This window comes from Octopus sinensis, linkage group LG1, assembly GCF_006345805.1.
Source record: "Octopus sinensis linkage group LG1, ASM634580v1, whole genome shotgun sequence".
NCBI lineage: Eukaryota > Metazoa > Mollusca > Cephalopoda > Octopoda > Octopodidae > Octopus > Octopus sinensis.
The window spans coordinates 154,308,039-154,326,656 of record NC_042997.1 but is presented as its reverse complement, the minus strand read 5'-3'; the positions used below and the strand labels follow the sequence as shown (position 1 = coordinate 154,326,656).

At 37.7% G+C, this 18,618-nt stretch overlaps 1 protein-coding gene across 3 annotated transcripts in view; it reads right to left on the bottom strand.

The window, feature by feature from the left end:
- LOC115212228 (vacuole membrane protein 1) overlaps positions 1-18,618 on the bottom strand; it is an 82,485-nt gene that overhangs the window by 43,701 nt on the left and 20,166 nt on the right. Inside the window, exon 1 of one of the 3 annotated variants that reach the window (XM_029781069.2) lies at positions 11,191-11,485. The exons of the other annotated variants lie outside the window; for them this stretch is intronic. Coding sequence (XP_029636929.1) covers positions 11,191-11,222 — 32 coding nt within the window. The 5' untranslated portion in view covers positions 11,223-11,485. Of the gene's footprint in view, positions 1-11,190; positions 11,486-18,618 lie in introns of those variants that run through there. 3 annotated transcript variants of the gene reach the window in all.

Sequence of the window (18,618 nt, the reverse complement as noted above, 5' to 3'; positions counted from 1 at the left end):
AACTGAAAGAAGCCTACTATATAAGTATGTGTGGGTGTATGTGTGTTTGTGTACTTTTGTCTAGACATCACATGATGGTTATAAATGAGCACCAATGTCATACAAATGAGGTTATTCATTTCCTGTTATCAGTGAAAAATACGTCTATCTATGGGAAAATGTTACCTTGCTTGGAAAATGGGGAGGGTTTGTAACAGGAAGTGTATCTAGCTATAGAAAACCTGCCCCAAAAAATTCCAACTTATTCATACAAGCATGGAAAAGTGGACATTAAAGGATGATGATGAATCAAAAGCAACCAAAATTTCACCATTTGAGAACAAAATTTTTATTTTTAAGTCTTAACACCAAAATCCATATCTTGTTGTTTTATTGTATGAGTGTGAGTTGGTGTGTTTGGAGTGGATGGAGGTGGTGAGAGTGGAGTGGTGTATGTTGACCAAAATGTCAAGAAAGGCGACAGAAGTGTTGCAAATAGTGCAGGAGAACTTGAGAGCAGGATGGAAAGATTGGACAAAAGAGAGGAAGGGGTCTCGTTGTTTGCAGGAAAGCGAGGTTGCACTGATAGTCATCAATATAATGACTGTATAGTTTGGGAGTGGGACCAGTGAATCGTGAGAATATTTGGGCTTCAACGTAGCCAACAAACAGATTCGAATAGTTGGGGCCCATTCTCATTCCCATGGCCACTCCTGAAATCTATTGGTAAAACTATCCCACGAACGAGAAACAGTTGAGGGAGAGAACAAGTTTGGCCAGATGAAGAAGTGTGGACATGTCAGGTTCGGGATTAGGTCAAAGGTCTAGGTAGTGTTTGAAGGTAAGAAGTCCATCGTGGTGTGGGATTGCTGCATATAGACCCTTTATATCAAGAGTGAAGAGAAGTTTAGAGGGACCAGGAGGGAAGGAAAAAGAATTGAAAAGACAAAAAGCATTGTTAATGTCATGGATGTGTGAGGGGAGGGAAGCCACTAGGGGAGCAAGGACACAGTCAAGGTATTTAGAGATGAATTCTACGGGGCAGTTACAGGCAGAGACGATGGGGCAGTCAGGGTTGTTGGGTTTGTGGATCTTGGGAAGTAAATGGTGGGGTTGCGAGAAGTGCGGACAATGGGAAGGAGATGGGAAGAGGAGATGAGGTCATGGATAATGGAGGACACCGTCTGTTGGTGGTTAGGCATAGGGGTTGAAGGGCAGAGGGCAGTAGGAGGTGTCTTGAAGTTGGCGGAGAGCTTCAGCCTAGTAGAGGTCTGCACGCCACCCTTGTCAGCTGGTTTTATAATAATGTCTTTATGGCATTGGAGACATCAAAGAGCCAAAAGTTCAGATGGGGAGATGTTCAGATGTTGGAGATGCCCGTGAAAAGTAAACTGGTCCACAACGTGTTGACAGATACCTGCAAAATGATCAACTGCTTGGAACTGGCCAGGAGCTGGCATCCGGTGTGATGGTCAGCGATCCAGGTCGGTGAAGCAGTCCTATTCATTAGATGCAGGAGGAGTGCAGTGGAATAGTGCATATAGCTTGACACGACGCACAAAGCTATGAATATCAGCAGGAGTCTGAAATTCATTACACACATATATATATATATATATATATATCTGTACATATATATATATATATATATATATATATATATGTGTGTGTGTGTGTGTGCATATATATGTGTGTGTGGTAGACCCAGGAAAACCTGGGTCGAGGCGGTGAAGCACGACCTTCGAACTTTAGGTCTCACCAAGGAAATGACCAGTGACCGAGACCTTTGGAGGTATGCTGTGCGTGAGAAAACCCGGCAAGACCAGTGAGAACAGTCAAAATCAAGATCAAACCAAATTGAGGTCAAGCAACATCAGGGCCCCCGTGCAGGTGACACGTAAAAGTACCATCCGTTCGTAGCCGTTTGCCAGCCCTGTAAAAGCACCATCCGTTCGTGTTTGTTGCCAGCCTCGCCTGGCCCCCGTGCCGGTGACACATAAAAGCACCATCCGTTTCGTGGCCGTTTGCCAGCTCTGTCTGGCCCCCGTGCCGGTGACACGTAAAAGCACCATCCGTTCGTGGCCGTTTGCCAGCTCTGTCTGGCTCCCGTGCCAGTGACACGTAAAAGCACCATCCATTCGTGGCCGTTTGCCAGCCCTGTCTGGCCCCCATGTCGGTGACATGTAAAAGCACCATCCGTTCGTGTTCGTTGCCAGCCTCGCCTGGCCCCCGTGCTGGTGACACATAAAAGCACCATCCGTTTCGTGGCCATTTGCCAGTTCTGTCTGGCCCCCGTGTTGGTGGCACGTAAAAGCACCATCCGTTCGTGTCCGTTGCCAGCCTCGCCTGGCCCCGTGCCGGTGACACGTAAAAGCACCATCCGTTCGTGGCCGTTTGCCAGCTCTGTCTGGCACCTGTGCAGGTGGCACGTAAAAAGCACCCACTACACTCCTGGAGTGGTTGGCGTTAGGAAGGGCATCCAGCCGTAGAAACACTGCCAGATCTGACTGGGCCTGATGAAGCCTTCCAGCTTCACAGACCCCAGTTGAACCGTCCAACCCATGCTAGCATGGAGAACGGACACTAAATGATGATGATGATGATGATGATGATACGTATATATATATATATGCATATATATATATATGTGTGTGTATATATATATATACGTATATATATGTGTATGTATATATATATGTATATATACATATGTATATATGTGTGTATTTATCTATAGTATATATGTGTGTATTTATCTATATGTATATATGTGTGTATTTATCTATAGTAAAAAAAACACACAAATTTCCACACGAAAGCACGTGATTTCTGCCCTTGGCATGTAGCTTCAACCGTGCTTTCTGACGTAAATTTGGTACCCGGGTATCGGTTAACCGAATTATCCATACTAGAATAATTCATTCAACTATATATATATATATATATATATATATATATATATATATATGTGTGTGTGTGTGTGTGTGTGTGTGTGTGTGTGTGTGTGTGTGTGCATGTTTATATATGGCAAACTTCTATCAGTTTCCATCTAAATCTACTCCTAAGACTTTGGTTGACCTGAGGCTATAGTGGAAGACATTTGCCCAAGGTGTCATGCAGTGGAACTGAACCCGAAACCATGTGGTTGGGAAGCAAGATGAATTTTTATGATTCACCCATTAGCTTTTAAACCAGCCATATCCAGCCCAAGGCAGAACTGTGAGCATGCTCAGCTAAACGCCGAGCAGTATTTTGTCCATTTTTACTTTCCAAGTTCTAATTCTGCCGAAGCTGACTTTGCCCTTCATCCTTCTCGGGTGGACAAAATAAGTACCAGTTGAGCACTGGGGTCAATTTAATCATCTTACTCCCCCATCCCCGAAATTGCTGGCGGTGTGCCAAAATTTGAAACCAATATTCTACCTGCTTTATGTTCAAACTGTCAAGCTCTCACTTCTAACAACTACCCCATAATTACAAAGTCTTTCTAAAAATATACAATCACATAATTGAAATCTGAAAGCTACAGGATAATGCATGATTAATTCAAAAGAATGTGAGTTAAATGAGCACTACATTTGAGAAAGTAATCTGAATGCCAAATAGTTAAATGATGATGATGAATCCAAAGTGAATGCAACCAAAATTTCATCTACACCTCATTCTCTAAATATTCATTTGAGAACAAAAATTTTAAGTCTTAAAATCGAAAGTCACATGTATATGCTGCAAACATAGATTTCTAAGATTAAAGATCCATTATTTTACTTTATACAAATGTGCCGGCACAAGTTCGTATGCACTAACTGTTTACCCCCTGGCACTAAAAAGAAGAAAAAGAAAAGACTCCCTACCACTGCTCTGGAGTACTTAACAATTTATTTATAGGCTTCAGTAACATTATTATTGTGATCAGCTGCTATTTATTATCTTATCAAAATTAAACAGTGAAAGCTGTAATCACAGCAGCTGAAAAGACATGTTAAGAGGGCTGGGAGAAATCTAACTGTTGATTAATGTAGAGCCTAAGATATATAGATCCAGTCAACAAGAATAACACATAACTTGAATAGAACATTGTGAACGGGGCATAAAAATTGAAACTAATGAGTAAGATATACTTCTTGGAGTGTAGAATTCATTCATAACTTTCATGGCATTCTTCTTTTATCTTTTACTTGTTTCAGTCACTGGACTGTGGTCATGCTGGAGCACTGCCTTGAAGGGTTTAGTCGAACAAATCAACATAAAACAACCCCCAACGCCAGTTGTCAAATGGTGGTGATGGGGAACAAACAAAAGACACACACATACATTTCTATATGATGGGCTTCATTCAGCCTCCCAAATCTACACACAAGGTTTTAGTCAGCCCAGTGTTACAGTAGGGACCGTTGCCCAATGTGTCACATAGTGGGATTGATCTCAGAACCATGTGGTTGGAAAGCAAACTTCTTACCACACTGCCACATCTGCACGTGTATGTAACTTTCTTCTACTTATAAGTTTCTTTGAACTCTTACAGATAACTTTATATTACTGGCTGGTTTATTTTAGATATTAAATGTTCACATTTCCATGCTAGCAATACCAGACAGAATTCGTTGCGGAAGAATTTCTGTTGCCAACCCTAACCTGTTTCTGAATGAGATAATATTTTCCGATGGCTACTCTTGTTTTTCACGGAAGACTAGAAACTAACAACACCACTTGTATGACAGAGATGCTCGTTTACAACCATTAGATGATGTCAAGACAAGGGTACACACACACACACACAAAAACTTATAAATTGTAATTAAACATGGTAGGCGTAGGAGTGGCTGTGTGGTAAGTAGCTTGCTTACGAACCACATGGTTCCGGGTTCAGTCCCACTGCATGGCACCTTGGGTAAGTGTCTTCTACTATAGCCTTAGGCTGACCAAAGCCTTGTGAGTGGATTTGGTAGACAGAAACTGAAAGAAGCCCGTCATATATATATGTGTGTGTGTTTGTCACCCCAACATCACTTGACAACCAATGCTGGTGTGTCTACGTCCCCATAACTTAGCAGTTCAGTAAAAGAGACCGATAGAATAAGTACTAGGCTTACAAAGAATAAGTCCTGGGATCGAATTGCTCGACTAAAGGCAGTGCTCCAGCATGACCACAGTCACAAGAGTAAAGAGTATGGTATCTTGTGTGAGAATGAGGTTGTATAAACATTCAATTAAGATATTACAATAACAGAACATTTATCAATGGGATGACTTGATATTGATAGCACTCGTTATGATGACAAGTATTGCAGTTGATCCAATCAATGGTATAGCCTGCTCATGAAATTAACGTACAGACACACACAACTTCAACATATTTCTCAGGGAGGTTCAGCAGGACAGTGTGACAAAGCTGGCCCTTTGAAATACAAGTACAACTCATTTTTGCCAGCTGAGTGGACTGGAGCAACATGAGATAAAATGTCTTGCTCAAGGACACAATTCACTGCCAGGAATCAAACTCACAACCTTATGATTGTAAGATGAATGCCTTAACTACTAAGCCATGCACTAAGAGAAGAGCCACATATTAATTATAATATCTAATTACAAGCACCATCTGACCGTGATCGTTGCCAGAGCAACCAACTGGCTTCCGTGCCAGTGGCACATAAAAGGGCATCATTCGAGCATGATCGTTACCAAAGTCGCCTTACTGGCACCTGTGCTGGTGGCATGTGTAAAAAGATTCGAACGAGGCCGTTGCCAGTACTGCCTGACTGGCCCCCGTGCCGGTGGCACGTAAAAAGCATCCACTACACTCTCGGAGTGGTTGGCATTAGGAAGGGCATCCAGCTGTAGAAACTCTGTCAAATCAAGATTGGAGCCTGGTGCAGCCATCTGGTTCGCCAGCCCTCAGTCAAAATCGTCCAACCCATGCTAGCATGGAAAGCGGACGTATGATGATGATGAATCATACACAGACTGTATATGAAATAGGGATTCCTCACATATTCAGTACAACATTCAACAAGCTTAACATTTATTAGTTTGCTACACATGGATTAACAAATTACAAAATGTGCAACTGGCATTAAAACAGAGATTATAGATCCCTTTCATTGAGAAGATATGCTTACAGACAATAATGCTTTGTAATAGTACATTCATTGTTTTGCCTTTATAAATAGTAATCCTCTTCTCTGGTGGCAGCGCTATTGTTTGAAGCTTGACATCTTAGCCTCACTTTCTGATAACTCCCTCACTGTCTTGCTGAATAATCACAAACCGTTACTGCAAGTCATTAATCTATCTTATATCTGATTAAAACTAATTTATGCAGATGTTACACTGTGAGGCTAACACTTCAATTAACACTAGATTAACCTCTCATCTTATTTTATCCTGACTAATGAATCAAAGGAAATAACAGGAGAAGGAAACAAAGCCAGTCAAGAACTTACTTAAATTACATATGTTACCATTTAGGAAAACACCTTAAGCATTTCATCTGTTGTATAAGATGGATCATATATTCCAACTGTTAGATATAGGAAGTCAGGTTTAGCTTAGCTTCTTAAACAGGCATTGTCTTTGATAATGAACAATTACAAATTATTATAAATAAAGCACTGGTTCTCGTCCGATCACTGAAGTTAAGCAACGTCGAGCCAATTTAGTACTTAGATGGGTGACCGCTTGGGAAACCTAGGTGCTGGAAGCGTCACACATTGTTTTGTCCAACCGATGCTAGCATGGAAAATGGACGTTAAACAATGATGATGATGATGATTACAACACTGGTTTCCCAGTCATATGTTTCTGGGTTCAATTCCACTGCATGCCACCCAGGAGAAGTGTTTTCTACTACAGCACCAAGCTGATCAAAGCCTTTTGAGTAGATCTGACAGATGAAATCTGAAAAAAGCCCATCATGTGTGTGTGTGTGTGTGTGTGTGTATATGTGCACATATGTGTGCATGTGTACATCCAACTAGAGAAGAGAACTTGCTTCAACAAATTCTGTCTGACTCATGCAAGCATGGAAAAACAGATGTTAAATGATAACAACGGTGACTGCAATATCCTGATGATGTGAACATTGCACGTTATCCTTCAGGGGAGAGATAAATGAAGTACCAGTCAAATACAGAGGTTAGTTTGATCAATTGATTACATATTTCCCGCAGAAATATATGACTTAGTACCAGTATCAGAAATCAACATTTCAATAACTTATTTTGCTCTGAAGTAAACCGTCAAAAATGACCCACTGAAAACAACAGTAAACCAGGTGTCAGTGACTGTTGACCATACAGAAAGACTTAAGAAGACTATGTACTATGTTTATAACATGCTTAAAAAGTAATCTATGGTATGTTGAGACTATACATGCTGTAATTATGATTACTGATATATGCTGTAATGTGGTAGCGTGCACTGGGCACACCATATTGAATTCCTACCCAGATATTTCCTACAAATCAAGCAAGGCCATTTACTTGATGTGGGTAGTGTCCTATCTGCTTTCCTGCTTATTAGAACTTCAGACTTTACTAAGTTAAGCCCTTCAGTTCCAGGTTCTGCTTTCACAACTGGAGTTTCTTTTCTAATTCTGTTGCTTTTCTTTAATCACAACTGTAGATATATACATTAATTATCATTGGAAAAAATTCAATAATAATGTATATGACTTGAGAGGTTTGCCTTGCCTTAAGGTTTGTTGTCCTCTTTAACAATTATATATCTGACATATGAATTCATTCATGAATAAGAATATAAACGTTTATATATTTACAGAACAGATTTACATGGAGTACAGAAGATATAGAAAACTAACGTGAGATGTCCAACAGCTGTTTCTGGGGGCTCAGAATTATATAATAGTTGTAATATGTTGGATGTAGTGTGCAAGAAGTCAAGAATATGCAACCAGTAGTGGATGCATATAAAACATTGTATATTCAGCCACCACCTGCAGGGTGGAGAGACTGGCATCTATGATTTTATATATATATATATATATATATATATATAATATGACTGGAGGAAGGGATAGTGCAGGCTATCAAAAGTAGTTGAGATTGATGCTGTTATTCCACTAAAGCTATTGCAAGTCATTGATAAGGGAAATGACATGAGCTGGGAAAGAATTTCAAAGGGTGAACATAGTGAGGTGGATGGAGAGTATGTAGTAGCTATTACATGGACTAGAGGTTAAACACCAATGAGGACAATGAGAGAAGAGGAGAGACAAGTAAGTTGGGAGGGCCTGGGTAGAAGCGGCATGAGACCACACAGCTCCAAGAAGCAGAGATCATTGTAGTAAAAGCAGAAAAAGTAGTATGAGAAAACAGTACGTCTGTAGCCTAGAGGCTTGAACATGTCTGCAAGTGATCTAAGCCAACCAGTCGAATGGCCTTTCTCTGAATGTGTCCTTGAGCAAGGTATTTCATTTCGTGTTACTCTGCTGTAAATAAGCACCAGCCTATTTTTGATGCAGCCTTCTCCCTCTCCAGCTTATCACATCCACAATGTTCCACTGGGTCAAGGATGGGAGGTCCCAGTGCATGTCTGTATCGATATACAACTACGTACGCATTAAGGAAAGTGTAGTACAGGCTACCAAATCACACTCGCTTAAAATTGACAATAACGCTTTTTTTATACGCACAAACACTGTAAATATGAATACTGATATCCTTATTTTTACAATTTGCAGCAGTTTTAAATCGTAAACAGATTTAAAATGTATTTTACATATTTACCTAATCTTAATGTCCCTTTTAAGCACCCATAACTAATGCATTAATAATGAGATATTAGTGACAATGTCTCGTCCGGGTTATTATTACATCTCAGTTTATCATATACAAGTTGATGATGCGATCTTTTATTTTTATTTTTAGCTTTTACATAAACATGTTTCTTTTATTAATCCATATGATAGGGTTGGAGTAAGGGCACAGTCGAATATCTTTCTTATTATTAACCTTTCGACTGTGAACTAGAACCGCTGGTCTTTCAAAGTAAACGAAGTAAGCAGTTTCTCCTTGACCAGGGCACGCAATGAAATAGCTGAAGTAAGGTTCAGATATAGATAATAGTGAAGAAACAATAAAGGCATAATTTGTGCATGAGAAAAATAGCTAATTACATAAACTTTGATCAGTGATAAGGGAAGCTACGAAGGACTGTCTACGAGATCGAATCACTGGCTAGAAACAATAGCTGACAAATCTTTAATTTTTGCCCTAACATTTAATAAGGGAAAGATACACATAAACCAACTCCTAAAAAGGGGAATGTTCACAACTGCTGTGCCTTTGATCATAGGTCCGCTCGATTAGAATTGACCGGTCCTGTAGCTAAAGAACAACAATAATTTTTATTTGCTGGAATAACAGTTTAGTTTTTTAATGCGCCACCGCTCGGGATAACCCCTCTCTTTGTTTTTATGACATTTCACTTGTGTTCATCACTCACGGAAAACTATTTCGTTACCAATTGTTTTTATTTTTGTATCGAATTCAAAAATGTAAATGACGAATGTCCTCAAACGACTACCTTCGGTCAGAACAATCACCTGATTCTCTTTTCTCTTTCTCACTCTCATTATGTGTGTGGCCGACAAACTAAATATCTCGTGTCAGTTTATGAGTTAAGCCGCTTTGGGATATCTTCCTTAAAACAACATATAAATGACGTTATATATTAATCTACCTATTTAGTATACCCAACTTAAACCGAAAACACGTAGCATAATTCTGCATGCTTCGAAAGACCCCAAAACTTAATTTCAATAATTTCTTAAACACATATATAAATATATATTCCTTCAACTCGTGCGTTCAATGAAATTGTTAGCCGAGTGCAACGGGAGAGAGTTTCTTATAATAAATCAGATAGGTGCATGCTTGGCATCGAATGGTATGTTGAAAACTGAAAGTGACTCGTCCACGATATGACTGATAACAACATTCATTCATATACAACAGGACGATCGTATATAAGAAGCAGAAATGAGAAAACAACAAAGAAAATTAAATTAAAAAGTTATAAGTATATCTCACACGTGTGTATAAAATATATCGCAGACCACGCACACAAATATATATATATAGAGAGAGAGAGAGAATAGATAGATAGATACAGAAACACACACACATAAATATCATATTCAAATGCAGGTGTGTACAGATCTACACAAATGCATGAATAACAATAAAATGTATCAATATTATACACTTTAAAAGCATGTATGTATATGTATGACACGTGATTATATATGTATAACGTATACGCATGTGTTACACGCGTGCACAACGAACCAAATGAACATCTACGTCGCCGTTCAATGCCAGTAACAGCAGCTAAATACCCCTCCAACCATTTCCTCCTCTGTCGGCACTGTCATGCTATTAGCTGTCAGAAGTGAAAGTCTTAAGAATGGACATTCTGAATAATAAATATAGTCACATATAGTCCGAACACAAAAAAGGTGTGAGGTCACAGAATACGTTTGATCATGTTTGCCCGACCAGGGGCTGACCTAGGGCTAAACAGGAACATGCATGACATGCGTATATATTATATACTCATAAATACCAAACGTGTGTGTGTATCGTGGGGTATGTAATAATTGCTCATTAGAAGCCTTCGTTTTTTTACTTACATTCCATTCAGCCTTAACAGAAAAGATATTGATTTATAAACATTCAACAGATAACAGCATCGAGACAATAAACTGTATAATGTCTATGTGTACAAATAAACAGATCTATTCGAAATGGAAAAAAAAATGACAATAAATTAGGATACTAACAAAATGTTATCATCAAAACATCATTTTAACCTTCTAACCACATCCCCCGAAAGGCGAGAAATATTACAACTGAATACTTAAAGAAAAAAATTAATAGAAGTGATGTATCAGATGAAATAAACAATCAATTATTATTCCAGTTCTATATTAAACTCTTATTTTTCGAAACGGAAAGCTGCAATCAATCATCACCAATCCAAGCATGTGTGTGTGTGGGTATCATGTTAGCTTAGGGGGTTGTCTGAGTATCTATGTAAACAAATTAACCGTAGTCTAGTATGGACCTTTATATATATATATATATATATATATATATGTATACAACCAATAACATACTCTGTGATGATTTCGTTCATATGCTAATAGTTACCATCAGAGTAATAATAAGGATAACTTTTGGCACTTACTTTGATCTGACAGTCCGCTTTTTTTTCGACATATTTTTCAAATTAAAGAGACCGTTGTGTCGCCGAGTGTGTGTGTATGTGTGTTTGTGTGTCGGGTCGTTCGAGATATAAATTTGACAGAAATCAAGAGTGATAGATATCACTCTGATGCAAGAAGCAGTCCCCCCAAAGTTATCTGATACTTATGTGACATCTGTATTTGTAGTATCTATTACACATATTATAATACATATACATGAAATGTTTAGACTGACGGCGGTGGATTAGCAGAATCGTTAGAGCGTTGGACAAAATGCTTTGCAGAATTTAGTTACGGCCCTTTACGTTCCGAGTTTAAATCTCGCCAGATCGATTTAAATCGTTTATTATTCTGGGAATCGATAAAAACACACACACACACACACACCAGTCGAGTACTGAAGTAGTTATGATCGACTGATTTCCCACATACACATAAAAACACATAAGGATTTTCACACGTTGATGGACATATCTGACCAAAGAGATGTCAAGCAATTTGACAATTTATCTACCTTAGAACATGGATAAAGTAAAATAGAATACACACGTGTGTGTGTGTGTGTGCACGCGCGCGCGTTTTTTATTGAAACTGAAACAATTCCATATCCTCTGTAACAAATGCATGTAGCTGTATGTACAGGTGTGTGTGCATATAGATGTATGCGAGTGCGTATGTGTACGCATGCACCAAAATTTAAATAAGGGTATCTATTAGATACACGATTAAATTCTTGATTAGTTTAAATTATCTCCATTTTTCTGAAAAGGTATAACAATCACTTGGTGGTAACTGTGACAAATGAAAAGTGGGGACATTCTCATGAATCCAGGGAAAAGACTGCCTGGGGGTAAGAGGACAGCTGTGGACATGTGTATCTGCATCAACAGGCATAGCCGTTGTCCTACTTTTTGAGATGTTCTGTGTTTCTTTCAATCATTTTAAATATAACAAAGAATTTAGTAAAATATCATTAAGCTAGTGTTTGGAACATAAATTGTGACTAAGGCTTGGTGGAATATTTTAATTCAAAACTTATGAAAACAAGACATTTTACCACAGAGCCAGAGCCGGGTTAGTAACAAAAGGGTTAACTCTAGCTGAGAGCACACTTTGACTTATACATATATTATTTTACTTGTTTCAGTCATTTGACTGCGGCCATACTGGAGCAAAAAAAAAAAAGAACGGAATACATTTATGACCTTAATCATGATCTTTAATCATCCTTCTTGTGCAAATACATGCTACAGCCCTTGCTGAGTGTCCCCCCCTCCCACTTTTTAGCTAATTTTTATTTTATATACACATACCGTTATCTTTTTACTTTCACTTTCCATGCTGGCACGGGAATGACACTTCATCAGGATTCAGTGGAATCTTCTACTGTGTCATTTTTGTCATGCTTTCTACAGATGGATGCCCTTCCTAACATCAACCACTCTACAATGTTCTGAGTGCACTTTTCACGGTGCCAGCACTAAAGAGGTTGCATTACTACGAGCAAGACTAAAGAGTCCTTTTAAATTTGGCCTTGTCACTGTTCAGATAAATTATCAAGCACTTAGAGTGCACTGAGTGCCTTTTGTGCTACCAGTACTGTTGGGTTACCTTGTGGCTTTCAAAGCAAAAGAGAGCAACTCCATGATGTAGAGGGACAGATTTACTGTGAGAGAAGTGTAAAGTAGCATCGAAGGGTTAATGAGAAACACTTAGATAAGATAGTGAAAAGGGTTGTGTAGGAGGTGTGCAGTATCAGCAAAAATTATACACTGGTGGTTCATTATACATAGCTGTGCATGAAGGTAAGATAAGATAAAAGTAAATAATGTGGGGGAAGGGAAAAGTAAAGGGGGTAGAGTATACCTATCTACTAGACAGATATATATGGGTTTGTTAGTGCGTTTATATCCCCCCCCCCGTATCTTAATGGCTGGCAAGAGACCAATAGAATAAGTAACAGACTTAAAAAAATAAAAAATACTGGAATCAATTCATCCAACCAAAATTCAAGTCAGTGCCCCAGCATGACCACAGTCTAATGACTGAAATAAATAAAAGTTAAAATATATATATATATATATATATATATATATATATATATCCCAGCCACACAGTTTTGAGTTCAGCTCCACTGCATGGCACCTTGGGCAAGTATCTTCTATTATAACCTCAGGCTGACTGAAGTCTTGTGATTGAATTTGGTAAGTGAAAGTTACCGTTGTGTAAGCGCTTGTGCCTCCTAACATATATATATATATATATATATTGTTATTTTTGATATTCTGGTTAATTACGATGTATTTAATGTTGTTTTTTATTGGAGTGTTTATGTATATGAGATTGTGTGTGAGTTTTTAGTTGTATAATTTATTTATCTGTATGAGTGTGGGTGTGTAAATATTGTTGTATATATCGAGTTTAGTGAGTATGTATATGCGTATATGTGAGGGAGTATATGTATCTGTTGTGTGTGTGTGTTTTGCGTGTGTGTGTGTTTGTGTGTGAATGTGTATATGGGTTTGTTATTTAGGTTTTGGGATGTATGTGTTAATTTGTCTGTGTGGGGAGGGAGTGGGTTTTTGGTGTATATTGAGGTTTATAAGTTAGTATAGGTATGTGTATAAGTCGTGGGTCTGTGGTTTACGTGTGTGTTTTTTGTATGTGAATGTTTAGGTTAGGGGGATTGCTATATAGGTTTGTTATAGAGTTTAGCAAAGGGAGATTTTATCGTTATATGTTTTTAAGAGTTTTGGTTTATCATGGTTTTTTTAGGGAATTCGTGGTAATTTGTCTATTTTCGAGTGGTGTTCGTTTTGCCACGTGAATATTATTTTTAATTCCATTTATTCCATTTCTCCATTCATTATTTTAAAAGATGTTCGTTTCCAGAGCGGTTATACTTTTTATACATATGTTAAGTTCCTTGGTAAAGTAATTTTGTTTGGTGTATATGTTGAGGCTTATATGTACTTGTGGGTGTGTGTGAGTGGGGTGGGTGTTTGTATTTGTTATGGGTGTGTGGTTTACGTGTGTGTATTTGTGTGTGAATGTATAGGTTAAAGGGATTGCTATATAAGTATGTTATAGTGTTTAGTAAAGGGAGGTTTTATCATTTATGTTTTGTGAGTTTTAGCTTATGGTAGTTTTATAAAAGAATCCATTCATAATTTTTGTGTTTATTTGTCTGTGTGGGGTTGAGTGGGTTTTTGGAGTATATGTTGAGGTTTATATGTATGTATAGGTATGTGTAAGTGGTGTGGGTATTTGTATATGTCGTGGGTGTGTGGTTTACGTGTGTGTATTTGTATGTGAATGTTTAGGTTAGGGGGATTGCTATATAGGTATGTTATAGAGTTTAGTAAAGGGAGATTTTATCATTATATGTTTTTATGAGTTTTGGTTTATCATGGTAGGTTTGTTAAGGAATTCGTAGTAATTTGTGTCTATTTGCGATGTCTGTTGTTTTATTGCATTGTTTCATTCATAATTTTTAAGTAGTGTTCGTTTTACCAAGTGAATATAATTTTTAATTCCATTTATTCCATTTCTCCGTTCATAATTTTAAGTGATGTCCGTTTTCTAGAGCGTGAATGTGGGTTGTATGTGTGTGTGTGGGGGAGTATGAATAAGTATTGTGTTGAAGTATTTAGCTATTTTATTTATTTATAGTTGCCTAGACGTTTTTATGTGTATGTATAGGGATATATATATAGGGGTGTGATTTAGTGTATGTAGTTAGATATAATTATATATAATTAGGTATATGTGTATGGGTGTATATATAGTTTATTATTATATTATTATTATTTTTTGTTTTGTTTTATTTTATATTTTATATTTAATTGTTGATAGGTTTATTTTAGTTTATATATTGTTTATATATTGATTATATATGGATTATATATAGGTTATATATGGATTATATTTTTATATTTTTTCATTCATACTTTAATTATTTTAAAATTATTATTTTTATATTTTAAAATATTGATATTTTAGATTGGAAGTCCACCTGAAGATTGTCGATCAAGACAAGAAACAATTGTAGTGGCGGTTTTTTTGACTATTTATTAAAATTTTATGTATTGATTAAGTCTTTCCTTGTTTGTTTTGCAAAATAGTGGTTTTGTCTCTAATAATATTTTATATATATATATATATGCACAGGAGTGGCTGTGTGGTAAGAAGCTTGCTTCCCAACCACATGGTTCCAGGTTCAGTCCAACTGTGTGGCACCTTGGGCAAGTGTCTTCTACTATAGCATTGGGCCGACCAAAGCCTTGTGAGTGGATTTGGTAGACGGAAACTGAAAGAAGCCCGTAGTATATGTGTGTGTCTGTGTCCCCCCACCGTCGTTTGACCACCGATGTTGGTGTGTTTATGTCCCCGTAACTTAGTGGTTCAGCAAAAGAGACTGATAGAATAAGTACTAGGCTAACAAAAACTAAGTCCTGGGGTTGATTTGTTCAACTAAAGGTGGTGCTCCAGCATGGTCGCAGTCAAATGACTGAAACAAGAATAAAAGAATAGACAGACAGACAGACACATTTATCTTTTGCCTGACAATAAAATGTTTAAATTTCTAATAATAAGTATGTTATTCTTTCAATGCTTTCTCCAAACCCAAATGCAAAAAGTTAAGTAATATGAAGAGCAACAGATATGACCAGAAACCCTGCTCATTCTTATACTGTTTAAATTTTGGGGGATTTTTACAAAATTTTGTAACAATTTTGCTTCTTAGTAATGGCAGAAGAGAGATGTAAGAAGCACCTGTTGGGGTAAAGTTTTAGTAGGATTGTATGCGACCAAATCTCACAACTGTAGGTTTGTAACCCCTAATTTATTATAAACAGCCACTAAGAGTTAAGAGATGAATTCTGGGTCTATATTTCAGTATTTTCACATTTGTCAGCGTTTTACTAACACTCCAGTAATTTGAACTCATAAACACATACTCATATAAACTAATGGTTACGTATTATGTTTTAGCATAAATTCCTGAAGCAGGATGCACACGACTTTGAGCAAGGCACTGTGCTGCTTTCTCATCCTTCAGTTGACACATCCTCAATGTTGAACCCAGTGAAGAGTGAAAGAGCCAAAAGTGTCTGAATGTAAAACGCTTAGCAAAAAGCATACTTGTTGCAAGCCTGAGCCTTGCTCATTTTGCAAGTGCGCCAGCTACGTCTTGAATATCCATCAACATTATTATCATCATCATAGTCTTAATGTCCACTTGCTTACATGGATCTGATAGAGTTTGTTGAGGCAGATTTTCTACAGTCAGATAGTCTTCCTGAAAACATGTTGTCATGGAAGACTGGAGATAAATGAAACAGTTTGTATGATAACGATGCCCATTTATATCTATTTCTTTACTACCCACAAGGGGCTAAACACAGAGAGGACAGACAAACAGATTAAGTCGATTATATCGACCCCAGTGCATAACTGGTACTTATTTAATCAACCCCGAAAGGATGAAAGGCAAAGTCGACCTTGGCGGAATTTGAACTCAGAACGAAATGGCAGACAAAATACGGCTACGCATTTCGCCCGGCATGCTAACGATTCTGCCAGCTCGCCATGTGTGTGTGTGTGTATTCACATTTCCCTCTTCTTCATGTGCTCACTCACTCATTGTAAACAATGACGTCCATCTACCAAAATCTACCAAATCTACTCACAATTCTTTGGAACTCTTATAGAAAGCACTTACCTGAGGTGCCACACAATGGCACTGAACACAAAGCCACATGGTCCAGAAGCAATCTTAACTACACAACTCCAATAAATATTTCATTACATTTTCTATGTCAAGACATTTTAGTTAGGTTCCAACTGGGAAGTCTCTAACCACAAACCAATGAGGTATTGTATATTGTCACTATAAAAAGCTGCCAAACTACTCCCAAGTCACACCCATCCTAAAAATAAATGCCTACATAAGATAATGTAGATTGCCTGCAATAAAAAAGAATAAATGAATAAGAAAAACAAGGATGGTCACAACATCTTTGATTATGTCTACTGGGTGAGGCTTGATTCAGAGCTCACAGCACCACAATCTAATTAAATATTCATAACCATCTTCTTTACCTCATTTAAAATCTAACCCATTGTATATTGAACAATTCATAAGGCAGTGAGTTGGCAGAACTGTTTCATCTGCCGTTACATTCCAAGTTCAAATTAAGTACCTGTTACGCACTGGGGTCAATGTAATCGATTTGTCCCCTCTATGTTTAGCCCCTTGTGGGTAATAAAGAAACAGGTATTTCATCCATCTTTACATTCAAATTCCACAGAGATCAACTTTGCCTTTTATCCTTTCAGGGTTGATATTAAGTACCAGTTGTGTACTGGGGTCGATCTAATTGACTGGTTCCCTCCCCCAAAATTTGGGCCTTGTGCCTAGAGTAGAAAAGAATATTTAAGACAGTGAGTTGGCAGAAACATTAGCATGCCAGGCAAAATGCTTCTGTCTTTACGTTCTGAGTTCAAATTCCGCCAAGGTCGACTTCGCCTTTCATCCTTCCAGGGTCGATGAATTATGTACCAGTTGCGTACTGGAGTCAATGTAATTGACTGGCTCCCATCCCCAAAAATTTCAGGCCTTGTGCCTAGAGTAGAAAATAATATTGAACAACTCAGATTTCCCAGACTTCTTTTTCCTACATTTACAATCTTTATTTTGAAGCTCCAAAATTCTCATAAGGCATTATTACATCTCTAAAATATATTTTATGCTGTTATGTACTGACGCTGTTATTCAGCCTTCAGTGAGCAAACTTATTATGAAAGATCATCCAGTCATGACCTTCCCACTTTTTTGTAAATCACATTGTCCAACGTGTTTTATTTTTTTAGAAAAATGGTAGGATCTGAACTGAAAGAATTTGGCTACTATTTCTAGCATATCAAGCAATCTCACAGCTATTTGTCATTGATTCATATCTCTTGATGTTGTCAACAAGGGCAATAATTCTAGAAATTCATGCCATACATTACATCACTACCCACTCCCATCACCTGTTAAGCTAAGTTATAAATGGCTTATCACTTTAAAAGACCCAACACTAGCGTTTTGGGGCGGGGGGGGGGGGTAACTGCAGAGTTCACATACAATTCACTGCACCATGTACACATGAAAGTGTCATTCCACTAAACCTTCAGCTACCTAAGCAAATTATTTTCATTTGCTTTGTTTAGACATCCCTACAATATTATTAGGTCTAAATTTATTTCATTTATATATTTAAAAAAAAAAACAATTATATAGGTTCATCAATCATACTGAAGTCAACTTTGTCACTTATCAGTCTGGAAACTCATAAAATATGTACAAGGCATTTTTAAATGAATGACATGAACGCCTAACCTAGTCTGTGCGTAACAAATCA